A 27,069-nucleotide genomic window follows, 5' to 3' on the forward strand; every position below is an offset into this window, starting at 1 on the left:
AAAACAGGAGACTGCAGGACAAGTGAAACTGTATCAACAGTGACGAGAAGTAAGACTAAACCATGTCTCTCCACTTGCTTTTTGAATTATTTCATTTTAAACAAAACAGTCAGAAATACTCAGAGAGAAACTTCCTTCTGCATCCAAGAGGAATTGATAACCGTGACAGACACTCCACATTTTGGTCCAAAGGAAACACAAGAAGAAAACAAAACCTTATTTGTGAAGTGCAGGGCAGGTTAAGGCAAATGGATTAGATGGCATTACAGCTGCTCTGTAGCTCTGCTCTGAATGAAGCATCAGTAAAAAAGACACGATGATGTTGTAAAACCAGATTAGGGATTCAGAGGTTTCTAGCAGGACAGCCCGGATATGAGGCTGCAGCAAAAACAAATTCCCTGTGCTGGATTTCTCTGCTCTTCTCTTTTTTTCCCTGTACTCAAAACTGAGGGCTGGGTCACCTGTGGTTTCCTTCCTGGCTAAAAAGAGGTTTTGTCAGCAAGAACAGCAATTTATGCCTGCAAAGCTGCCCTCCCCTATTGCAGAAAATCTACTGCAGCATTTTTAATTCACAAAAGTGACAGATTAGCAGCTCTTCCAGAAGCCAGATGTCGTTTTGCTGCATAGAGTAGAACCTTTACCTCATACCTTTGTCGGTGTCATTTATTCACCATTTGAAATTCTGTATCTGTTTTCTCCTCACCAGTGGCTGCTAGGCCATCTGGGCATGCGTTTGTGAGCAAATATCTGACAGGGACAGATATTGGGATGTACTGAAACTTCCTTGCAGGTTCTTCAAAAACAGTAAAATATCTCTACCTGCCTCAGCACAGGAGAAAGCCCAAGATGAGCTACAACCTGCTCCTAAGACACATTTATGTCTCCCTCAACATGTCAGGCAAGCATTACTACCCCTCCCCTCATGCTACCCCTCACCAGCTATGGGGGAGAAATCTGGCTCCCTCGATCATAAAAAGTGGGGGAACACAAAGGAATAAAAGAAAATGTAAGATTACCAGAAAAAAACACTAGGAAGTAGAACACTAATGCAGAAGTCAAAGTACAGAGAAGTACAATACTGTAGTTTAAAAAAGGAGGTGGGATCAAAAGGATTGAAGGATTAGAGTCAGGGTCTTGGAAGTACATTGACCCTCTTCTCTTCCTCCCTGCCCCTGCCCCAGATGCTTAAACACAAGGAAGAGTAATGAACGAGATGGGGCTGGACACTGAGAAGCAACATCACACCTCCCTTCTCTGCATAGCACAGCTCTGCTTTCCCTCCTACACTTGTTCCTGGCCTGGCTCCCTTTTTAAAAGCCATTGAATAATCATGTTGGAAGTGATGAAGTGAGAAGAACACCACACTTTCAACATCAGCAAATATTTTTTCAGATCTGTTTTATTCTGGAAAGTTCTCATTCATGTACATTTACTTAGGGTGTTCTTCTCTCCCAAACTGTTCCAGATTTTAAAACAAGAAAGAGTGCGTGGCATATAAGGACAGCATATGTTAGGAGACTGCTCATTTCAGTTGCACTTCTGCAAGCGTCCAACAGAGCCTTCTTCTCTTTTATATTTATTTATTTATTTATTTAATTTTACTCTAACATTTATTTATTTATTTATTTATTTTTACTCTAACATATTGGTAGATTCTAACGTCCAGTAATTTGTGGCAGATCTTTTAATCTGCTCTATGCAGGCAGTCTCTACACTCAGTAGAGTGCAACTGTGCTTTCACACTGAACTGAGAAACATTTTGAACAGCCCCTATTACAATAATCCTATGTATTTTTCCAATGTATTAGGAAAAATATCTTCACTAAAAGGCTTATCAAGCTTTGGAATAGGTTGTCCAGGGCAGTGTCTGAGTCACCATCCCTAGAGGTATTTAAGACACATGTGGTGCTTAGGGACAAGGCTCAGTGGTAGGCTTGGTAGTGCTCAGTTAATGCACTCAATGACCTTAAGGGTCTCCTCCAACCTAAAAGATTGGATGATTTTAAACACTACCTGGCTGTGCCCACACAGCTGCATGTCTGCTGTCTGATCTAGGTTAGAAATAAGAAGCTTTAAAGACCTATTGATAATAGTGCTAAGAGGAGAAAATTGCACTGATACCACACTAGCAAGTTCCTTCATACATCATAGAATCATACAATCATGCTTATATAGACAAGGCCTCCAGAGCACATTAAACTGTCCTGTCCTGGAGGTGAAACTGGGGTCCTATCATGGCCAGAACAGTCCTTGAGAAGGCCTGAGAAGAGGAAGCAGCATATACCTTAACACCTTCTAAATCACACAATTTAGTGCTGGGCACCCTCTGACAGAGATAATCCATGTCTATAGTAATTCAGGCCCAGGGCTGCCTGGAGTTAGTGCTCATTCAGAGAACATTCCTTTAGTCAATGATATTTAAAAGAAGTTTTGATTGTTTTCTACAGAAATTAAGTTTGCGCAGTAAAGCTGTGTGTACACAGCTCCACACAGCTCTCAAACACACTAAACAGCTCCATCCAGATTTGGGAAGTGGCAGTGATCTCTGAGATAAATACATGTGCAGAGGTCTCACACAGAGACAAACCCTGCCAGTGCCTCCTGCAGCAGAAGGGTCCCATTAGACACTGGAGGTGGCACATCATGGAGGTTGCGGACAAGGAGAGAGCTTCTGCCAAATTTTACACCCTTTCAAACATCATCAGCTAGTTTGACAAAACAAAACTCTAAAATAAATCAGATGTCACTTACTCCATTGTCCATGGTACTGCTTGTTTTCCCCAGGCAAGATGAGGTCCAAATGCTATGGATTGTGAGCTTCTCTAACACATAGAAATACGTGCACATACAGATACATAGACATACAGATATACACAGACCCAAGCCAAACAAATAAGCATTCAGTTTGCTACCTCCCTTAAGCCACCTGTTTTCCAGCTTTGCACCATCAGCTTGTAAGCTATGCTGACCTTTAAGCCTCTTCTTGGGGAAAAACTTTGGAAGCTTTGTTAACAAATTTTTGCTCTTAAACAGATGCTGAAGATAGCCATCTTCCAATTTGCACAAATCGACTGTTGGATTGTTTGTTAGTTTGTTTTCTGTAAAAAGAACAGTTTTAAAATACATATACCACTGCACCTCACAGTTCCTTAGCGAGAAGTTTCTCCCTTTCAAAAGCTTCCAAATAAATGATCATACTTTCCATGGAATGTGGGACTCCTGCTCTCTGCTGGACACAAGTTCACAGACTTCAAACTAACAGAGGAGCAACCCAGCCCTGACTTTTCAATCAAAGCTGAAAAATTAAGACCTTCGGACAAAATCTGAATTTAAAGGTTCAGGCCTAGGTGCAATTTTCAGCTAAAACTGAGACAGTCAGGCAGTTGCCAAATGAAAAATCAATTGATTTTACTGCTTGGTTCATGATTTCCCTTCAACACACAGAAGTAGCTACATCTCGTTCCAGACCTCATAGGTTATTTCTGCATGTGGCAGCACATTCGCAAATTCCATGACTAATTCTTCCAAAGGTTCAATAAACACACCTACCTTCTTTGCGTAAAATTGATTTGCTTTGCATTTCATAGTAGATGGAAAACAACAACTGACTTAAACAAGAGCCTACTTCAAGCAAACTGATATTCAGATATTGTCCATAAATGGGACCCTGGTGAATCACAAAGGCAAAAGCAGAGGCCTGCATTACTTATTTATGGAAATAGGAGATTTGATTGAACTAAGATAGAAAGAGATACACAGTGTTATCATATTGATGATGCTCACAAGATAAACAGGAATTAAAAGGAAGCAACTGTCCTACACTGGTGTCCCTGCTGTATTCCTATCAAGGATCTTTCATGTGATCAAACAAGAGCATACATACATCTAATCAAATGGACTAGCACAACTAGACTTCCCTTTTGTTATGCTTATTCCCAGCTTCTGCTGCCTCTTTCATTCCTTCTGACCGCAGAAGGAATTTCTTTGAATTTATTATTCATACTTCACAGTGTTTCCAAATGACTTTAGGTAGGAACCCAAGAAAAGAGGCCAGCATATATTAGATGTGATTACGGATGGAGGAGAATTGAATCAAGTCTCTAGATCCCTTATTTGAAATAAAGCCTCACAAAAACCCAGCAGAAGCCATGTACACTGAATGTCCTGGTTTGTGGCTCTTTGAGGAAAGGAGTGGATTTAAAAAAGCAGGGGAATATATGGTCAGTGACTCAGGCTCTTTCACTAGCTACAAAATAACAAGCCACTCTTATATCTCCAAATCAGAAAAACAACTGAAAGTCAGAATTACTCAATCCCACTAATGACACTCAGAACAATCAGTTACTGCTCATGTTCTTTGCACACACTACTTTTGTAATCACTACCTCCTCTTCTGGCAATTTTGTACAAGTTTTATTTTCTGAAGTGGGATATTGCCAGGGAGTTACTCTGTAAATATTATTTCTGGAAGTGATAGATCACTTGTGCACGTGGTGATTTAAAAATTCATAATTAACACCTCGTTACCTCCCCAGGTGTATATTGGCATGTCCACCTACAACTGGAGCCAAAAAAATTCAGATGCTAAGACATTCAGCTTAGCACTGTTCTTTCAGTGAGTGTCCTGCTAAATAAATACATTTAAATAGGGGTAGCTATGAGTTTCTTCCACAAGCCACAGTTGAAAATGAAAACATACACCACATAAAAACAGCTATGGTGTATCAAAGACTTATTCATTTTACCTGAATACATAGTTGATGTACTGTTGGTCCAGATCACTAGGAGATGAGGGAAAGAGAAAAAGGTGGGCTTTTTAACAATGCACTTCATTTGGTGTAACAGATCTGTATATTAAGCAGTATTAATGTACTGTAATGTAAATTAATACTGTACTGTATTAATGTACAGTAATGCTGTAATATTACATTATATTAATTTATATAATATATAATAAGGTTAACATTAGGTAATACTAACATTATATTGTAATTATAAACATTATAAACATAATATAGTAATAATTTTATCAACACAAGTCAATTAATTATCATTTAAACAACATATTAATTAACTCAGAATTCACACATTATTTCTGTTGTTACTGTCCATGGAAGTTTCATTTAAAGTGAAGATAAAGTGAGACTGATTAAAATTTAGACCCTTTAACCAGAGATGGAAAATGGATTTGAAATAAATAAGCTTATCCATGCATGTATATTATACATCATGTGCAGTATCAATACATCCATCTCCATCCATACAGAGAACTGCAGATTATAGACACTGTGAACATGTAATGCCACCTGATTCCAAGACTACTGTTGTGTGGTTGCAGTTCTAACATGCACATGGGATTAGTGCAGGGTTTCAAGGTGTTTAAGGTACTCAGTCATTCCCTCCCTGTGGTAAGTCACCAGCTGCTGAACACTTTTGAGACTGTGTCACAAAGGGAGATACTGACAGATTCAAACTATGCAGCTTTCCATGTGAACACAGACTAACATTTCCTCTGAACACCTGTGCCAGTAATTAGGGGTTTCTTTTCCAGGGCTGAGTCATCACCCTTGGATAATACACTGCTAAAACTAATTCAGTGTTCCAGTTAGTAGTATAACTATCAATAACCACATGCTATTGTTATGAACAATAAATAATGCTCATCTTGCAAGAGAAGTTATTAATGATTAACCAGGAGTGGCCCAGCTCCTGCTGATCATGCAGAGCTCCCTACATCACAGCCATCTCTCCTTATAAAAGAATAAGAAAACACATTACCTTAAAGAGCCAGGTTTCCACAACTTGTGAAATATTTTGTAAGCCCCTGTAATTGAAATGACATGTGTAATTACCATATCGTGCAATCATTCTGACAAACAACAGCTTGTTTGGCCGTGGTACTGGCAGAGATGGAACCCCTCTGAATTACAGTTTAGCAACATGGCACAAAGGATTTCTAAACCATGAGTAAAACGAACCTGTTGCTTCAAATTAATGGTTTTCAAAGTGTTACCAGCTCTGAGTACAGTCATGCTTTGTGGTTCTGCTAGTCCTTCTGAGGTCAAGACATCTTCTAGCTCACAGCAACAACAAAGGAGAGACTCTGTGTGTGGGTTTGTGTGCAAATACATACAGTGTCACAGAATGGGTTCTTCAGCCCACACCATTTTGGGGGTAAGTTCTGTGACATATATGTTCATCTACACAGAGCTGTTGGCTCTGATCCATCTTTCCTATTTAAAGTTCTCTCAGCTCTAGGGTCTCCAGGTCCTTTACATTCTTGACCTGCCTGTCTACCTCTTGTTAACTTACATTTCTGTTCTGGGTAAAGATTTGAATGCTCGTGGAAGAAACAACACAGCTTCAGGCTCTATTTTTGCAGACCCGTTCTTTAAGGCTTTGGGGTGATTTTTTCTGATTCGCAGACAAAACTAGAATATGAACAGTAAATGCAGTAGAACACTATGAAATAGATGTCCTCAAGTCTGCCTCCATCAGACAAGATGAAGGGTAGAACACACATCCTTTCTGTAATCCTCTGTCTCAATTTACTATGCAGTAAGTGAGTTCATCTCTTTGCCCTTTCTCGTAGCACCTTCATTTCAGTTGATAGGAAATCTAATTACACAAATAACTCCCAACAGCCATATCAACAACTCTCAAAACCAAGAGATGGAAGGCAGCTATATTTTCAGCATAAACATTATGTTGGCACTTCCTACACATTTCAAACACACAAAAGAAGCATTCTGAAGACTCTCTAAGTTATTTTCCACCTCCATGACCAAACACTGCTTTACAAATGAGACCCCTTGGCCTTGAGAAAGAAAGAACATCGCTCATTACAGCAAACAAGTATTTGAAGTGGAAAATCCATAGCTTTTACTTTTATATAAATGAGCAAATGTTTACCATATAATATTTCTCAAAAAACCACAAAACTATTTCTTATTTTTATGTTAACAACATTTCAGATGGGGATCTCTAGACCTCCCTAGACAGGAATACATATAAACACATTACCTCTGCCCTGAAAATTTTACAGTATGAATAGAAGAAATAAAGAAGGAATCATCCCTAATCTGCAGACAAGACTTAACATATGAATGAGTCACTCAGTATATAGGACAGATAAGAATCAAATACAAGTCCCTTATTATCCACCAAAATACTCCAAAAGACAAAAATCTCCTAGTTAAATATTACTACTCTTGTTTTCTTCAAATTTTCTGGGTCTGACTGTGTCTAGCTTTTCAGGGAAGAACTACGATTTATCCAAATCAATGTTTGGTCTGAAAAAAAAGACAGAAGAAAACCTGATGGGTTATGCAACTCATTGTTAAAATTTTTTAAAAATGCATATGATTGCCTAAAAAACCCCAACATTTCAACATCCTTCCTCTGGGACCATATTCCATGATATTTTAGTATATTTTTGTCAGTTTTTAAATAAAATCTGTGTGTGCAATAAAGTTCCAAGCACAAGTTATTGCTTGTTTTTTTCATGTTTCTTCTCCTCTCAGAAAGAAGTCTCTCTCAGTATGCAACCATCAAAAAACAACCAATAAAGTTTAGTGCTGATTAAAATTGTATGTGCATTTTCCCATCCACTGTTAGCAGACTGCAATAGGTAGTTTGTTCCGTTGCTGTTTTCAACATAAAAGCTATAAAAAGAATGCACTTTCTTATATTTACCGATCTTCGTTCTTTCCAAGTGTTTCTTACGTATAGAGTCTCAAATACCAGTAACTTCATAATAAAGCTGGTTTCGCCAACACATTTACCCTTCCTAATTCTCTTTCTAGAAGAAAATTACTTACCAACACAGATCAAGTGAATTAGAGCCCATAAATATCCGTTTGGATCAAACTGCAATAAAGAACATCTACATAAATAAAAGCATGATCGTGTAAATACACATATTGCAATTTCCCTGCAGTTAGCTTTGCAAAGCAAGTACAGTGAGTGGGAGCAGTGCTACAAAGACAGGGAAGATGACTAAAGAAGACTAGGAAGACTAAAATTCTTCCTGTCACACTTAGAAACCTGGCATATGTTGGTTATTCATGCTTTCAGCTTGTCTCAGCAAGGATAATTCTATTTCCTTCAGATGTGTACACCAATTTAAGTAGTCTGAGCATATGGACCCCAGCCTATTTGGTCTTGTATTGACAATCAGCGACAGGCAAGATGATCAGAGGACCATCACAAAGGTTTTTGTCTTGTCTCCTTTCCCCTCTGAGCCTCTGCAGCAGCTAAGCAGTTTCTCTACAAGGCTCCAACTAAACAGAGTATCCAAAGGAGGGCTTCAAATGGACGTCTGTCTGAGCAAAGTAGGCCCTCTTTGCAATCAGTAGGGAAAACCAAACATTTTTGAGAGGAATTCACCTGGCATATTTTAGATGTCTGCTTTCAGATGAGATGAATTATGTACCAGGAGATCCTGCTCTGCACCATGGACTATGATGAGAGCGAGCGCAGGTGCAACACCTCCAATGGCCACATTTGATCAGATGTATCCAGACAAGTTCCAGACTCATCCAACTTCAGATATTAACTAAGGTATCTAAAGCAAGGAAGCAGCTTTCCTAAGTGCCTGAAAGAGAATCTCCAATGAATAGATCTTTGCTGGATGGAGCACTCTCTGGAGGTACCTCCTTTCTTTCTCAGGTAGATACAGAAAGTGGATACAGCGAGAACAAAACTAATTCAGGAACTTCCTGAAAGTACACAATTAATTCAAACCTAAGTGATTTGCTGTAAGCCCTATTAAGAAGTAAAACTGTGGTTTCCCCTGCCACCACCTTCACCAAAGAGCTGTATGTCCACACTGCTCAGGGGTTTTACTATGATGCGAACACAGTAAACCCAGCAAGACTACAACACAGCAACAGCAAACATTTACAATTCCCTTGCAGGAATCCTACTCTAGCTTACAAGTAAAAGCTGCATCCCTCATATGCTGGCAAGATGTCAAACATCAAGGCCTAACTAGAGCTGCTTTACAAAGCAGAGCTCACCTGTGTGTCACAGAAAGGAAGGCACACTGCTGCTGCCAGGAGGAACAGCACACTGTGGAGAAGAGAAAGAAAAAAAAAAAAAAAGCAAGACAAATGCTTTCAACCTGGTTTTGTACTCTCAGCAAAGTAGAGGCAATTCCAGTCAATTTTACACTGCCACTTCCCTTACTTAATTTTCTTATTCCATATTTAAAAAGCAATTCCTGCCACCAAAATTGAGTTTTACATCATGCATTCTTCATAACTTGTACACAGCAAAGTTTTATGGGAAGAGAAGCAGCACAAAACATCACAGAAGTGATGAAAGCAAGTATTTTTAGTGGAGAATATTTTTCTTCACTAGCCATCTCGGTTCGCTAGGCTTTTTCAGAAAGCCAAAATCAGCCAATTTCTGGTTGAATGGCTACCAAAAACTTCTTTCATTAGGATGAATTGCCTGTTACAACAATTCCAGCAGATGTGACTCCATTACAAGTGTGACATTGTTACTCCAGAACACAGAGCAAGGTGGAAGTGACTGGTATTACACTAGAAATGTCTTAAGGACAGCACAAGTCCTCTCCTAGTCCACTGACTCAGGCTAAATAAATTCTTAACCTGTGGCTGAGTCAATATTGGTTCAAGCTACATGGAATACACTGATGTGGAATTTCTGTCGACTGTCACTATTAATACTAACATACAGTTGGTTTTGCAGCTTATTTTCCTATTCTCTAAGGGCATGGGAAAAGACAGAATAAAGATTATAAAAAATAATAGTATCCTTGACAATAATCCAGTGGTGAAGACAAGGCCACAGTAAGTCAGATAATGGAAACAACAGGAAGAAATTAGGAAGATAATGCCTCTAAGTATACTAAAAAATAACCCAACACTATCCATTCTTAAGCACAGCTAAAATATTACAGGATGTGGAGGACAGCAAATATCCATTCTTCAAGGAGATGTAGGGGGCACAGAATCAAATTTTTAACATATGACTGGTTGACTTCTGCTTGTCCCTTTCTATCTCCTTTTTGAAGCCTAAACAACTAGGGCCAACAGGGGTTGGCAGTTGTGTAGCTTAATATCACAGAATCATCAAGGTTGGAAGAGACCTTCAAGATCATTTGTCCAACCATCAACCCAGCACCACCATAATCAGCCTAAACCCTATCCCCAAGTGCCACGTCCAAACAGCTCTTGAACATTTCCAGAGATGGTGACTCCATCACCTCCCTGGGCAATTTATTCCAATGCCAAACCACTCTTGTAGTGATTTTTTTCCCCCTAATATCTGATCTGAACTTCCCCTGGTGCAATTTAAGGCCACTTCCTCTTGTTCGTTCACTTGAGACATGGCAGAAGAGACCGATGCCAACCTTGCTATGAATGACTCTAGCAGAAATCGGTCTCATTTACCTTTCATTTCTAAGGAAAGGCATTTTTAGCTACTTTCTAACACACTAATTATCTTTCTCTTACTGTTTACGAACTTCAAACTCACTGGAATTTCAAACATGGTTTCCATCTCCTTTCCAAAAGCATTGTTATGAGCACTGATTTTTCATTCATTTCATTTTTGTAAGGAGAAAAAAACATATCTATTCAAGCAATTGTTAAAAAAAAAAAAAAATTAATTACTCCTGTGTTGCAATTTAGGCTCACTGCCCACAGGAATGCGCCTTACATTCTTCACTGTTTTGGTGTGACATTATCTGAAGCAACTACAGAAGCTGGAGCCAAAACAAGTCTGAATCTGAATGTGAGTAGTTTTAAAAGCTTACCTACAGACTTTCAGATGAGAGGTCTGCTGTAAAAAAGAACATATGATTAAAACATTAAAATTTAATGACAAAAATGGTAAAATAGTGTTTTCTCCTTCCAAAATCTGGAAAGTGATGACAGCTGATCTTACTGCACCACACACATTAAAACTTCAACAAGCAATATTCAAAATTTGAGCACGGCTTAGCAAATTTAACTTGACAAAGAAGAATCAGGATTACAGATAAGCCTACTCCACCTTGATTTATATTTTCAGATTGCTTATCAGCAAGTAAACCTAAAACCAGACACGAACTTCATGCCTGCTCCTCAAACTTGACTTGAATTATACCAAAAAAGTGTAAAATATGTACTCAAATATTGAGTTTTCTTAATTAGGTACTGCCCCATTCAAATCAGTCTTGATCTAAACTCATGAAATTTTCCCAGTTCTTGATATGGAATTATTCCTGAGAAGCTTCCAGTTAGGCCTGTGTTTGCATTACCCTTGTCCGTAGTGCTTTTGTTTTTAAAGACAGGAGTCATAAACTTCTGACATAGAAGGAAAATATGGAACACTTTGACAGGGACACTAATCAGAGGACAATGACACAGGGACATGCCATGGTACACACTGCTATGTCCCTTAGGCATAACCTTAGTGATCTCTTCTGTTGTTAGATGTAGTAAACACTCATTTATCTTTCTTCTTTATAGACAACAGATATAATGAATGGAAGATGCCTTTCACAGCAAGCCAAAGGCCACTGTAGAAACAACTTTGTGATGAATGATTTCCCACTCTTAGATCACACAGCAGCTCTGCAGTTAGTTAGAGAAACATTTCAAGAAAAGCCTAAAAAGAAGGCTCCCCAATTCAGTTTGTGAGAAAAATGCCCCAGCTCTTACAAAAGGGTACAGGAATGATTCTCCTGACTTTCATAGGGGCAGAATCTCAAGCATTCAAAAAAATTCAAAAATGTACCATACCTTCTGCATTTTATTTGGAGATGTGACCTATCTGTAATCATACAATACACTATATCTATTATACTGATTAGTTCTAAGGACATAATCCTCCTTCCTCTTAGCTCAAACAACGAGATTTTTATGTGGGGCATGAGAGAGAGGGAATATTAATTTTCAAAAGGAAAATCAAGCAGGACCAAGCCAGTCTTAAAAATGCAGATCAGACTGGTGATATGTATTTGCACTGCTTCATCAACTAAAGGGGAAAAGGAAACATCAGTATAGATACTTGTCAACAGCAAAAAGCTCTCTCTGGGTCTCATTAATGAGTAGCTATTACAGTGAGTCTAGAAAAGTAGATGGCACTAATGCCTGTATTCTATCACAGGAGTTACCTTGACTTGATCAATTACCTCTTTCAGCACAAACTTCTGGAACCCGCAGGTTACAACTTCTGCTGCGTTGTGCACAGTGAGGAACACTGGGATTGGCTGCCGTGGAGAGAGAACAAAAATGCCCAAATCAACCCAGAACAGTCACACACATAGGAAGGGGCACTCCTCCCAGAGACAGCTGTCCCACATGTCTGTGGTTTGGGGTTTTGTTTTTGAAGCTGTAAACCCATGCCACATTGCCTAAAAGAGATTTAACCCATTCCAATCACTACCACATGGTACAGGCATCTTTAAATGCAGACCCTGCTGCAGACCTGCTTGCTGTGTCTCCCACTGCTGAATACTCAGTCAGTTTGTTTGTACACAGCTACCCCAGCAAGATTTGCCCCAGGTTTCTGCCTCTAGTTTTCCCTCTCTGATCCAGGATCTTCAGCCTCCACCATAAACAGTTCTCATTTGTTGTCCCATTTCTGTTTGCTGATACTAAGAATACAGTGTGACTCCTAGCAACAGAACTGTGGGCAAGATGATTTTAGGTGATTGTTTTCAGTTACTGCTAGAAAGAGCTGCCCAAAATTAGGATAGAAATGCAATAGTTCATATACAAATGATGTCGAAATTATACCCACTGAAGTATCTGGACACCATCCCAACATGAAATCATTAAGAAACAAACCCCAACGATAACAATAATGAATCAAACACCCATTGCCCTGGGCAAACCCAACCAGAATTAGTGGTTCATAATACTTCCTCCAGATCAGATCCATGGTCTCTCAGACAGTTGAAACAGAAGCAATTCTATGCTCTGATTACGATAATCTAAAGACTAAGCCAGTTTAGGAAGCAGTATTTCCCCACTAGTGTATAATATTTAAATCACAGTAGTAGAGAATGAGTTAATTTCTCAGTGATGTCCAAGCTTTTAAGTATTAGATGATATAAGCAGCAAATATCTCTCAAATGTGACTTTATGTATTTTCTGTAATTCTCTTTTCTTTACCATGAAGCCAGACAAGCATTGCTCATTGAACATTTTAAGTCATGATGAGAACTGGGGTGGATCCATAAACACAACAGTTACACCTAGATAAGAATGAAAAGCACACAAACACAACTGGCATGAAGTTGTTGGACCTAGCTTCACCAGTCCTGAAAACCAATTCTCAACCCTGCTGCTGGACAACTGAGAGCATAAACCCAGAAGTATCTAACATAAAAGCACTCTGAGCTTGACAGAGCAGTAGGATATACAAGAAATACCCATAAACAAAGGAAAGTTGACAGCAGAATTTACATTCTTCCCTTCATGAAAGTAAATTTGTTGGGTTTTTCTTTCCTCCCTTCTGCTTTTGGCTCTTCCAAATATGTTTTGGAGCCAACAATGGCTCCAGTTTGCCTAGCCCAGTTAACCTTCTCCATATGTCTATTGCCTTTGATGCAAGTAGTTCTTAAATTTGTGAGTGGGCTTAATGCTTATGAAAAGAAAGGTTTACTGGCTGGGCAGGCAGGGTGAATAGAGACTGTACAGATCTCCCCTCACAGCTCTGCATACTTTTTTTAATGCATCACAGTCCAGAGCTAAGCAGTCCTCCTCCAGTTCTAGCCCTGAATCCTTGGTCTGGGGAGATTGCCAGCACCTCTAGGAAGAGGCACAAACAGAGATTAAAGTTGTAGCTTTGCCAATATACAGGAGTGTTTGAAAGTGGGTCCCCTTGGATTTGATAATAAAAGTACACATAATTTCTGCTTTAGGAACAAGCCCACTTAACTCAAAGATGCTGTTGAGATGAGCCAATTCAGCTATGATTTTGGGAGAGTCCACTTTCCTTCTCACTCTGTCATAAAATTGTTGTACACAAAGTTATTGTAAGCAAAGCTTCTCTATAGGATTGAATTTAGCCCCACTACAAGGCAGCACATCATAATTATGGCCTAAGACTAGTCATCCTTTTGTCTTGCCTCATAAAACGGCCACAGAATTAGATCTCTAAATCCCCATTCACGTACAACAGAAGCCATTAAGAAATGGAGATGCACCTTAAAAAATATTTGGGATACAAATCAAAACCCTCCACAGCCCTTCTGCCACTCCAGTGCAGTTCATTCATGAATGACCAGAGCAGGAACAGGAGGTTGACACAGTAACTTACAGGATGACTAGGAAGCAAGAAGTAATAGAGAGGATGTGATTCATAACTCCTCCACCACCCAGGTGAGCAAGCAGAAAAGATGCTCCTGCATCTTTCAAGCTTTAGTGATGCTTCCAGACAGGGTTTTCCTTAGGGAGCTTTGCTTACCTTACGCCAAAGAAGCCCAATGGAACTTCCTTTGACAAGGAACCAAGAGGAAGTAAATGCAATCACCCTGAGACAGAACTAATCTGGGAGCAGAGGGCTTCTGAGCAGCTCTGTGCTTTCCCAATATTATTTGGGTCCAAGATAAGGCCTCCAACCTTGCTTACGAGGACAGAGACCTCCTGTTCTTTTCTGTTCTATCTCTCTGCTGGGATCTTCAAGGGATCACTACGATCAGAATCTGGTAAAAAAAGTCCCTTTTGATTCTTCTTGGGGTTTAGGAGGTGACAGGAGCAAGCTGGCTCTGGAGTTACATTTAGATGCATTGATAGAATGCAGAAGGGAACTAGTGCATGATATGGGTTGCAGACTGCATACAGCAGCAAAAAATTGTTATTTTTTTTAAATTAGTGCCACCAATTTATTTTACTTTTTTAAAGGAAGACTATACAATTTAAGCATAAAGCATTCAAGTTTCATGAAAGCAGATTTGACATTCTGTAAACATTTCGTAAATTACTGTGATGCAAATGAATCATAAAACAGAGTAATCTAACCCTTCCCATAATTTCTTTCCAACTTTCTATTTATTTTTTCAAATCCTGCAAAGAATCAAAAGCTTCTCACTGGAATGGTCTTCACCAGTTTCCTGGAAGGATTTGCCACAGATCCCACGACCCCATTCCTCCTTTTACAAAGTTACAGCTACTGATTTCTTCAGCTTCTTCCCTACTTGTACAATTCAGACCACTGAGAATCTGTTCAGCAAAACACTGCATGCTCTGGAGAGATGCTGAGTGCTTCGGACCGTCACAGAGATTCTTTCTGATACTTAGTAGGAATGAACCAGTGCATTAGCTCCATTAACAATGGATCTATTATTTAAACCCCTCCTGCCTCCTTTTCCCTCAACCCAGGAACAGCATTAAACACCATGTATGAAGGGAATGGTTTTTGTTTACAAAGTAGAGATAATAAAGAACTGATTTCTACTGGTTCATTTCTTACCAATCTAGAGAGTGCCCTAGAGCCAGCATAAATAATGCCCACAAAAAGTACTGATGCAGGAAGCCATGACAGGATTTCAGACCTGTGAAAACAATTAAAATCCCATTATTTCACCACATTCTGTTTACATACAGAAAGCAACAGTTGCATGCAAGGAATGTAATAATATGCAAATACGTACATACAATTCAAACATGCATATTAAAGTCACTGTCTGATTGCTCAGTGCTCCTCCCATTTACTAAAGAGTCCAAGTCAGAAATTATTCATTTTATCTAATCCAAGACAGGAACTGACTGCAGATATATTTTGTTTGTTTTACTCTTTCCCTGGCTCCTCTCCCTCCAAAATCCTGTTGTTGTTTTTTTCTCCGTTAGAAATTACTCTCATTGGTTTTAAAGGAGAAACAACTAATTTCCTTGATATCCTGTGAAAGGAACAAAACCTGACAAACGAAGGCATAAAATGGCTCACTTGCACAGACAGCACACATTTTCACTATGTACAAATACACTTGGCCACCCACACATTCATTTCTCAGCCAGATTTACAAAGAGACTCTTCCTAAAGATCAGATTGTCTCTGTGGGAGCCTATCTCTTGAGATTTCCTAATGATAATCCTTTGACTAAGCCAAACTCCTAGAGGCAATTTGACAACTAATGGAGGGATGAAGTCATCAGATTGATTTGATTAATTTTTTTTAGCCATGGTTACTGCAGTAGGGTCAGGTTTCAGTTCTGAGAAGAGGCTTCAGAATTTTCACTTTTCCTATTTTTGATCTTGTTACTTAAGGGGAAAAAGGAATCAGATAGGTGGTAAATTTCAGAGAGAATAATGTAAGATTTTGGGCAAGGGAAGAAAGGAGTAGCAGTGAGGTAAAGGCCTGAATCAAAGGCTTCCCAAGACTGAAGACATGGCTGCCCCGTTCACTCTTCCCAAGCTTTAAATTAAAGTGGAGGGAACATTAGTGATCAGTGCTGGTTCTTGAAAAAAAACCCAAACTGCTTGTAGTTCCTTAATTTGCATTTCACTTCTAATTAACATGTAAACTTGAAATGCAATTATAGATACTGGTACACCACCACACTTCATGGAACACCAGAAAACAGACCACTAAACGATGAAGCCAGAACAGTATGAATGAAGAAAAAGCATGTGCAAGGATTCACATAATCACAGACAAGGGAAAAACCATAAATATCACATTTCCTCTGTTATATATATATTTTTTTTTCCAAGACACTCGATCAAAAACCCAGGGCCACAAAAATAATCTTTAGATCCTTTCACCAGCATAAATATTTGCTCTGGGTTTTCTTGAGTAGTCACAATAAATTTTTGTAAAAATACAGTTTCTTTTGAGGTTATTGACTTCAACTGGAATTTCATCAACCAAAATCTAATACTGTCATACCTCATTACCAATGAATTCACATCAGACACCAACAAAAATACCCCCCACCCTATTGGAACAGCAACAAATGGAAGAAAGGGGGAGGGAATATAAGAAAGTGGGTCTGGGAAGATAAAAGGAACACATGATGAAAACCAAATTTTCATTTAGAACATAAAAATATCACTCTTTCATGTTCCCCACCACTAAATTGTAGGAATCCTAAATATGTCCTCATCTCCAATGCAATTCTGAGAAGTGCAGTGGAAAAGGACTTCAGATGCATTTTCCATGATGTAAGGGTAGAATTTTATGCTGCCAAGTGGGAATTTCAGGACTGAAAAAGAATGCACGGATGTTTGATGTAACGTGTCAGCATCAACAATCTCTCTTGTATGTAAACCAATTAGCAGCTTCTTATGTTGGCAATACAGTGATGTACATGCAAAATAAAAAAAGAACTGATGAGTCTGTGGTTGTTTTAGGTCTAAATCCAAATCCCACTATAGGCAATGGCAGGTTCCCCCAAACAACACTTAAAGTAAGGCTCTGAGCTGCTGCTTAGCTGTGGGTGAAATGCAGCACTACGAGAAATGCCAACCAGAACACATCAGACTTATGTGCCTACAAGAGTTAGGCAGAAGCTGGGCAGCAGACTGCAGCACTGGAAGAATTATGCAGATGCTGCATGTTCCTCTGTGCTCCACAGAGCCCTTGTTTTACTAATACTAAAAGCTTTGCAGTCAAAATTTGCTGTTTAGAAGAAATTATGGAGAGTCCCTTACAGTATGTCCTGGGGGGAAGCAGAGGCAAAGCAGGTTATCCACAAAATCTAAGTGAGATTACTCTAAATAATATGTTTTCATTTGGTCTTTATAGTGAGGTTAGTATTCTGGACTTTAGACAAAGGATGATGATCTCTATGTAATAATTTAACTCTGCTGAGACACTTAGGGATAACCTGAATGGGCTCAGAAAGTATATGAGATCAGTCCATGAGACAGAAAAATAGAGACTTTTTGGACATAAACAAACAAATGGATGGCAGTTTATTATTTGAAGCATGATGAGACTAAAGACTGGCTATGATATTCCTAAGTATCCTACACATACAGCAACTCTTCCTCCCAAAACAACAGACAGATTCGGAGACAAATATTCTGTAAGGGGGGGTGAAAATGTTCACATCCCAGTGGTAGTATTAAAATCACCTTTGCACATTATGTTTGTTCATTTGTTTGTTTGTTTGCTAGTGAGTTTTTTGGTTGGTAGTGCTTTAGAAAACCCTCTGGTTTTTTGTTTTGGCTTTGATTAGTTTTTTCTCCAATACAGGAGATACATGTTACAAATCCACCTCTGCAAAGCATTAAAGCATGCGCCTAATCTATGTGAAGAAGGACAGGTTTAAACTCATGCTTAAATAGCTGGATGAATTATAGCCAAAGCATGTCAATTAATTCTGGTTGTTCCATTCAGTCTATTCTAGAACAGGTATTCTCTTTTAACTAAGCTAATGAAGAGGTTTCTCAAGAGGGATTTCAACCCCTTTCCCTACAGTGTGCTGACATCTAGTGGCCTCATGTCTCCAGGGTCAAAATACGAACTAATTTTTCATCAGAACTTTTCTTAGATAAAAACAATCTCTTCAACATCAGAGAGTAGTTCTTGTCCTCTATTTTTGTTAATATCTTCCTAGGTCTTGAAAAGAAAAAAGTATCTTTTCCATGATGGGAAAAAAAGATTCAACTTCTTTAATTTCGTTATTTAAAGCAGAAGTAATCATTAGTGATAAAAAGCTGAACTATAAAAGGACATTACTGATGGCTATATTCCTCTAGACTGTTCTGTGAAACAATATAAATTTGATAATAATATATATATGTATTGGTAACTGCCAGTAAAGCTAGGTTTGGACCCTAATCCTGTCTCTGCCAAAGACACTGACAGCTTTTATGATATCCTCAGTTGATTGCAGCTATAAAATGGGAAACTAAATTCTGTTTTCATTTACGACCTCACTTATATTTCCGTGGTGATGTAGTCATTTGCATGGCCATGAAAACAGAACACAGCCTGGTTTTTCTGACATACTCACAGGATTTCATTCTAAGTGAGGAGATTTAATTTTTCAAACCAACTGTTTGAATCTTAAACAGAAGGTTAATCAGTTGTCACTTGCTAATACAGAATCACTGAGAAAAAATTACATTAGAAGGGAAGTCTGGCAGTCACTTAGTCCAAACTGTCCCATCTTCAGAGTCAAGTCGCATTATTCAGGTCATCACCCAGGAAAGTTTTTAGTATCTTCTGAGATGAAGACTCAATGATTGCTGTGGGCATACATCCTCTAAGTGATACCATTTTGCACAACAAAAAAGATGCTACATTCCATACTGCAGAATGGATCCACCTGAGCAGAGTACAGCATGATGACTCTTCTGAATTGTGCTGTCACACTCAGTTCAAGGAGATGATCTTTGTCTACAAAGCACCATTTAATTTGGAGAGTGATTGTCAGCTAGGAAAATGTGAATGATGCCCATTTAGGAGACAGCTCTCAGAAAATGGCAGATCACATTTGTAGACTTAGCCCCCCGAGGGTTTTGTGGAAGGTTGTGTCAATGCTCTTAATTAACATTTCCAAGGTTTCTCTTACAATACTAAAAAAAAAAGTACAGGGAAGAGATATGGACAGATGGTTGGACAAGATATCCTTATTGTGTTCACTAAGGGCTTTTTGGCTATCTTACCAAAGTTAAAATGAATCACTTTATATTAGTAGTCGGTTTAAGTGGGTATCACTGAACACCCATTTGACTAAAATGTGAGTTCCCTTCTACATCTGTGAAGCAGAACACGAACACACCCACCCCAACCTCTATTTTAGCCAGTTAGTAACATCCACAACCAACTTAACTATGTTGTAATCCAGCTACAGAAAATAAGTGTTTGGCAAAAACCAAAAAACCTACAGTACCTTGAACACAAGTTTATCTCCACCCAGCCCAGCTTCCAGGAGATGTGAAGCAGAAGTCCACCCACCAGTGTCTGCCACCTGAAACAGAACAACACTAGGAAATAATATGTGCGGCCTAGGAAACACGTGCAGACAATTTAGAATAAGTAGCAAGTAATGCACACTGATTTCTTCTACACTTTAAAATAAGTTATCAGCTTTCTTCTTTCTTAAGCTTGTGGTTTTCAGACAGCTGTTTCAGGTTTCTTGGGTGAAACTCCTTGAACATCTAGCACAGTTCAGACAGAGATATTGTACTACAATTTTAAATGACATTAACATCCGTAACATATAGAATTGGGTTGATTTATTATTCCCATTTGTTGCAATGCATTTAAGCAATTATTTTAAAAGTTTTTCACACATACACAAATAAACAAAGATTAACTCTATGAAGTGTTATTGCAGTTGGACACTGCCAGAGAAGAGTGAGCTCATTTTCCACATGGATATGGTAAATATTCAATGCTACTATCACAGCTCACTTCACCTTTTTTTGGATGAAGAGCATATGCGAGCTTAAAAGCCAAGTTTCCCTGACGTTTGTGGCAGGTTTGACCATGGTTTAGCCAAGCCAGTGCTGAAATCCCATCAGCTTTATTGAGAAGAATTTCCTCTTGTCTCAGGTTTTAAGGACAGAAGTTGGCGACAGTTTCAGATGCCTAGGACTACGCGGTATAGTCTTAGATCATACAGGGAACAAAACCAAGGACAATGAACAATAACAGCATGAACTAAGAATTACATTCTTTTCCTCTTTGCTCATCTGTCATAGGTCTAAGTGAAAGTGCATCTGAGCCACTTTAAAAATTTCAAGGAAAGGTCACTTTTAAAAGCCAGAACTGACGGAAAAATATTAAGATGCTGAAATGCATTTCCAAATAATAGAAAAAGGAAATAACTGTGGTGAAACAGATGTGATAAGGTAGTTGCTTGCCATTGAAATATGCTTTTCTGTTGATTTACCATGTCTATTTTACACAAATTACTCAAAACCCTCCCCCTATACAATTAAAGCCTCGTGCAAGAGACAGATTCTGTGTATGTGCCAAAACTGAAGAAAGCATTCATTGCATATTTAATTGAGCTGAATACACTCAAAGTAAGTGGAGATTCCCAAGGTAATTATTCCTAGAGTTGATTGCAGTCCTGGGACTGCAAGTCAGGCAAAAATGTAAGCCATGCTAAGCAGCAGAAAAGGAAGCAAAGATATCCAGTGTCTGCAGGTTTTGACATTATCTCAAAAGAACAAATAGGGGAAGTCTTGACTCTAAGAGGCCAGATTTTCACTAAATGTCTCATCAACAACATTGACGGTATATATGGACACTTACCAAAACATTAAATTTCTCATTACAGTTATTGAGATATGATGGTGACTTGTGATGCAGAGTTACCAAAAGCCAAGCAGGAAAAGAAGCAACATGGTATTTGTGGATGCCTAAAGATGGGTTTAAGGCTGGTTTTTTCTAGCATAGCAAAAGAACGCACCATAACTGCACACTATCCACGAGTGCCATTTCCAAAGACAAGAGGTTGTACTGTAATTGCTACTTTTCTATGCTGAAGCATAAGACTTTAAGGAAAATGAGAAATTATGGACTATATATCTTAATTACATCATCTCCATGATGTTTAAAAATTAACCAAGACACTTTAATGAATGCTTTATTAAGGCTTCATGAAGTATGTTCTCCTGACAGCAAAAGCCAGTAATGACACGAGGTAGTAAAGGTAGCTTCAGCATGAAACAGCAAGACGTTAAAGTCATTTTTCAAACAACTGTATTCTTAAAACAATACTTACCCTTGAAAAAGGGTAGGATAGGTAAATTGCAGGACAGACAGGACATACTGGAAAACAAATTGCAAATTAATGGACATCAAACACCTACAGTTTATAATATTAACAATCATGAGCAACAAAACATACACAAAAAGTTTTCATTTTTCTATATTTTGGTAGAAAAGACAAAAAAGAAGTCTAGTAATTTCTCTTGCTGTGGTGTATTTTCTCCCCCTTCCCTCACTGGGCTGCACTGTGATCTCTGAAATGCTTGATAGGCCTCAATCTTGGTGAACAGCATCTGGGCTAAGTTCCACTTGAGCTTATGAGAAACACTGTCTGCTCCCAGGAACTTAATGTTTTTTAACAAACAGCCTTGGAGACTTATTTTTCTTGCCCGCATAACAACCCAAGCAGAACAATATTTTTCTTACTGAATTTCCAAAGAAAGTTACCAACCCGCATTGCAGCCAGGATGGAAAATTACTTCATCGAAACCCAACTCTCTTGTGACCCTATAAACAGCATTCCTGAGTGAGACCCTTTGAGCTCTCCCAGACCGCAGCAGGATGCAACCAGCAACGTCCCTCTGAGTGGGACACCTCTCAGAGCCAGCAAACCCTCAAGTTTGCTACACTTGGAGGATCACTGAACGACGATAATGGATCCTGGGCTGATACCATCCACTCCTCCAGGGTCAACCCTTTGCCTGTGAAGAAGATGCAAAGGCACCCGATGTGAGTACTTCACTGAATCCGAGGGGAATTTTTCCTGGGTATACCGTGTACATGCTCCTTTAGATCTGAGTGTGTGTGAATGTGGATATGCTGTAGCAAATTTGTTATGAATATTGCTCTCTTAGATTCTTAAGTACATTAGGTTCATAAGTAAGATAGGCCTGTGAGTCACTGTTGTGCCTATATTAAATTCTATACAAACCTTTCCTTAAATTCTGTAAATTAATCTTTTGATTAAGAGCTGCTACATTTAAGTGCTGTTAAAACCTTTAGGCTAAACTGTTGATCAAATCTGGGGCTAAGTTGGGCAAGTAGGTCCACTATGAATGCTGTGTGAGTGTGTTATTTCCTTTTATCCTTACCCTTTCCTATTCATACTTCATTGTAGATAATTTTAGGTCGATTGATTTTTAGATTGACTGATTTTAGTCAGATTTTTCTCTGTCTGCTTTAACTGTCTAATAATGATGTAGTAGATGTAATGATATAGTAATGATGTAATAACATAGTATCGATGGTAGTAGAGTGAACCTTGCCAACAAACTTTGTAGTGATATCATTTTAATATTAAACCTGTTTTTGCCCATCCCTTTGCCAGTGATTCTTTGAGTGACCTAAAACACTAATTTGCGACACTTCCCATGCCAGAACTGGATGCTGGATGCTGCCTCAGTCACTGTGGAAGGTAACAGACACTAAAGTACATGAGGCATAGAGTGAACAATGGAGAAGGCTGTCATCTGAATTGCACTTTCACTTTCTGAACACACTCCATACATCACACTGAATGGAAAAGGATTAACAGGAACAAAAAGCCACAAGCACCAGTCAGTTAAAACCGTATCATACCAAAGAGGCAGTCTTTGGCAGAACCAAGAGCAATAATCTTAACGTAATTGCCTCCTCATGACTAATGTATCTTACAGACTTAACATTCTGCTCACACACTATTTTGTGTAAAATATTATGCAGCCCATAAAGCCCATCAGAGATGTAATACATGGGGGTAAAAAGCAAAGCCTCTGTGTCATTGCTTTAGTGTGCTTTGTCTGGGCCTGCAAGTAAGGATACTAGTAGTGTCTCTTCACGTTATATATGTATATATGCAAATATGAGGCATAAATACATGTCTTCCAGGTCTAGCAACTTCCCATGGAGAAGTATATAAGTAGCACTTCTGCAAAGGAGAATAATGATTGAAGCTTCCTCAGAGGAAATGAAAGGTACCTGCTGTTCCTTCCAATAGCCAGCAGGAGCTGTCAATGGCAAAAGGAGAAGCTGAAAGCTTTCAGCAGAGACGAAACTGTGCTGAGCACCTTGCAAGGTTCAGTTTTCAGGTGTGTGGGATGTCACTAAGAAGCTGGCATCAATATACATAGACAATGCATGTTGATTCACAACAGGTCCTTTTACACATACACCTGTCAGAACAGCCATGTGCATTTTAAATCAGGACAATCTACCTGCACATATCTGTACTCCTGCTTGCATTTGCACACCACCTGCAACAACTGAAAGGTCTATATTCTGGTTATTTTTAACTTTATTACACTAAAACCTACATTCAGGTTTGAGAATGGAGGCCCTGCGTCAATGTCCCTCTGAGTTCCTCTAAAAGCACAGTTAAGCCAAATACCTTTCCCAATGCATGATGCAACCTGGCAGCTCTTTTAGCCCCTTTCTGTTTATCTAATCACTGCTCCTAGCAGTCTGTCAGGTCAAGTGCATTACCTCTCCCTACAAACTTTGCTTCATGTCTGGACTTCAGTCTACTTCTGGACATCCTTAATGGCAAATGTATCTCGGAACAGAAACCACTGGCCAACACCCAGAAAAGATTTAATTTTCACCTCTGAAATGCTGCTTTCCTCTAATCCTCCCTCAGAAAATTCATACTCTGATTGCTTCACCAGCATTTTTTTCTTTCAGAAATCTGCACCACAAATAGAGATGCTCTCTGATAAATAGGATAGCACAGAGCAGTTACTGTATTTCCTCCTCCCTGAGTAAAAAAAATTGCTTTCAATCTATGCTTAAATGATACGATTTTATTCACAATGTGGCCATCTTCAGCCTACTTCTTCTGCTTAGACATTTCAGCAACACTAATAAGAAATTGTTACACAGTGGAAAACAAAATTCTTGTCCTTAATTTGTAGGTTAATTAAGTTGCCAAAGGAACAAAGTTGCCATGGAAGTTAATATTTGTTTCACTACTGAAGTAATACTTTGAATATTTTACATTTTTTCCTTGGATAATTGATATTATTGTTCCAGTTAACAGATCTTCTTTTGGGAATGAGGGCAGCTGCCAGAGGGAAATACATACAGCATCAGCGATACTTTCAGTGCAGCATAACTTCTGACTCTGTAACACTTCATTCATTGGAATGATAGGATGTCAACCTCCTTGCCCTCCTAAACAAGACAATAGTGGAACGTATGTGGCCTGGAAAGGTAAAGATGTCACACACAGCAAAACGAAACCGGCACGCTATCCGCAGTTTCGGGAGCCCACTGGGATGGGCGGCAGGCTGAAGTGCCAGGGACTTCTTCAGTCGTGGGGTAGTCCCGTCCGGGAAGGGCTGGTCCTCCAGCTCTCCCTGAGCAGGGCAGGGAAAGCAGAGGGCACCGTCTCTCCTCTTTCTCCTCTTTCTCCTCCTCCTGGCTCCCTGCACTTTCCTCGCCCCCCGCTCCCGGCAGCTGCGGACCGGCTGCCCAGCGCCCCCGCACCTCCATGAGCCCCGCCCGGCCCGTCCGAGACCGGGGCGGCCCCACGCCCGCGCTCACCTTGTTGGTGAAGCTGGAGGCCAGGTAGAAGAGGCAGAAGGCGAGGCCGCCCGCCGGCCTCTTCAAATACATCAGTCAGCGCGGGCGCGGAGCGCGGTCCGGCGGGCGGCGGCCATCGGCCATGGCAGGGACACGTCGCCTCAGCGGGCGCCGCCTCTGCGGGGCCGCTGCTGCCGCCGGCGGCCGTGCGGGGCTCAGGGCGGCCGTGCCGGGCTCAGGGACCGTGCGGGGCTCAGGGCGGCCGTGCGGGGCTCAGGGCGGCCGTGCCGGGCTCAGGGACCGTGCCGGGCTCAGGGACCGTGCGGAGCTCAGGGCGGCCGTGCGGGGTTCAGGGCGGCCGTGCGGGGTTCAGGGCGGCTGGAGCTCAGGGCAGCCCCGCAGTCCGGGCACAGCCGCGGCTCGGGTGGCAGCGGCCGAACCGTGCCCGGCAGGCGAGGGGGGCATTGTCCCCTCTACTCTGCCCTTGTGAGACCCCACCTGGAGTGCTGCGTCCAGCTCCGAGGCACGCAGCACAGGAAAGACCTGCTGAAGCGAGTCCAGAGAGAGACGCAAAGATGATCAGAGAGCTGGAGCAGCACCTCTCCTGTGAAGACAGGCTGAGAGAGCTCGTGATGTTCAGCCTGAAGAAGAGATGCTCTGGAGGCACCTTACACCAGCCTTTTAGTACCTAAAGGGGACCTGCAAGAGAGCTGCAGAGGGACTTTTTACATGGGCATATAACTGTAAGACAAGGGGGAATAGCTCTAAACTGAAAGAGGGTGGATTTAGACTAGACGTAAGGAAGGTATCTTTTACAGTGAGGGTGGAAAGACATTGGAACAGGTGGTGGATACCCCATCCCTAGAAGTGTACTTGGCCAGGTTGGACGGGGCTCTGAGCAACCTGATCTAGTCGAAGATGTTTAGCAGGATGCTCCACCCTGGAATGTGGTCAAGCAACTTGGACAATGCCCTGTTTACAAGGCTAACAGTGGTGGACTGAGAGGGCATCAAGCTGGTTTTGGTGTTGAATTATGATAAAACCAGTCTGACACATCAACCCCAAATTAATACCCTGACAGTGAGGCAAAGATTTGGCAGATAAGCTGCTAAGTTGACCTGGAGATATAGGACTGGCAGTCAGTCACTTTAAAAGTTCAGTCCACTTTCATATGGTTACGTTCTTCTAATACTTCACTTCTTGGAGTGTGTATGAAGATTCCTCCTTTGGGTGGGGACACCCCTCAAAGTTAGTCCTTAAGGGTGAGTGAGCAAAAGAGATTTTGCCCATGGTAGTTGGTATGGGTGAGTTACATCAATCTGTAATAATGATTCCTTTTTGCTAGTTTTAATAGAATTGCTTTAATATAGTTTCTTTAATAGAGTGCACTGTGCTATCCTATCCTATCCTAGTAGTTTCAGCTTCTATAGTGTGTAGTAAATAATTCTGATTAAGATCTTTTTGTCTAATCGTTTATCATAATGAATCAGTCATTTTTATATAAATATACCTGGTTTGCCATCATTTATCCTGCAGGACAAAAGTTCAATCACGCCTCTATAATTTCTTAGACTGAAACCATTTACAGTCTGAGGCTGAGATTGGATCCAGCCATACCTTGGCTCCTCTCTGAGAAGGAATTTAGAAAGCAAGGGGGTCCTTTCTGCACCTCATGACTCAGTGGAAGGGTTTCTCCAACTCCCACCCGTGACAAGAAGTCCCTGCTTATTGCAGAGGGATGGCCTAGATGGCTAACTTTAAAGGCCCCTTCCAACGAACTATTCTATCATCCTATGATCCTATGATTCACTGGTGACATGTAAACTATAAATATCCCAGGCAGGTGAGAAGCAGTGAAAGACACACCCTATCAAGTAATGGTTACTGGGTGACCTTTTATTACGGCCTAGGTAAGCCTTGTTTTTCCCAGTC

At 40.1% G+C, this 27,069-nt stretch overlaps 1 protein-coding gene across 3 annotated transcripts in view; it reads right to left on the reverse strand.

Annotated features, from left to right (window-relative positions):
- The window catches only part of TMEM241 (transmembrane protein 241), a 60,094-nt gene extending 34,785 nt beyond the window's left edge, over positions 1-25,309 (reverse strand). Inside the window, exons 1-10 of one of the 3 annotated variants that reach the window (XM_039549442.1) lie at positions 25,159-25,309; positions 21,653-21,699; positions 19,808-19,885; positions 15,436-15,517; positions 12,149-12,226; positions 10,787-10,809; positions 9,021-9,072; positions 7,821-7,869; positions 5,779-5,824; positions 4,746-4,781 (exon numbers count right to left, since the gene is read on the reverse strand). In XM_039549442.1, the coding sequence (XP_039405376.1) occupies positions 4,746-4,781; positions 5,779-5,824; positions 7,821-7,869; positions 9,021-9,072; positions 10,787-10,809; positions 12,149-12,226; positions 15,436-15,517; positions 19,808-19,885; positions 21,653-21,699; positions 25,159-25,230 (563 nt within the window). In that variant the 5' untranslated portion in view covers positions 25,231-25,309. Of the gene's footprint in view, positions 1-4,745; positions 4,782-5,778; positions 5,825-7,820; positions 7,870-9,020; positions 9,073-10,786; positions 10,813-12,148; positions 12,227-15,435; positions 15,518-19,807; positions 19,886-21,652; positions 21,700-22,090; positions 22,127-25,158 lie in introns of those variants that run through there. The other 2 variants (XM_039549441.1, XM_019283999.3) reach the window with 2 other exon arrangements.
- Between the last annotated feature and the right edge of the window lie 1,760 nt (positions 25,310-27,069).

The sequence above is a fragment of the Corvus cornix genome, chromosome 2, assembly GCF_000738735.6.
Source record: "Corvus cornix cornix isolate S_Up_H32 chromosome 2, ASM73873v5, whole genome shotgun sequence".
Lineage (NCBI taxonomy): Eukaryota > Metazoa > Chordata > Aves > Passeriformes > Corvidae > Corvus > Corvus cornix.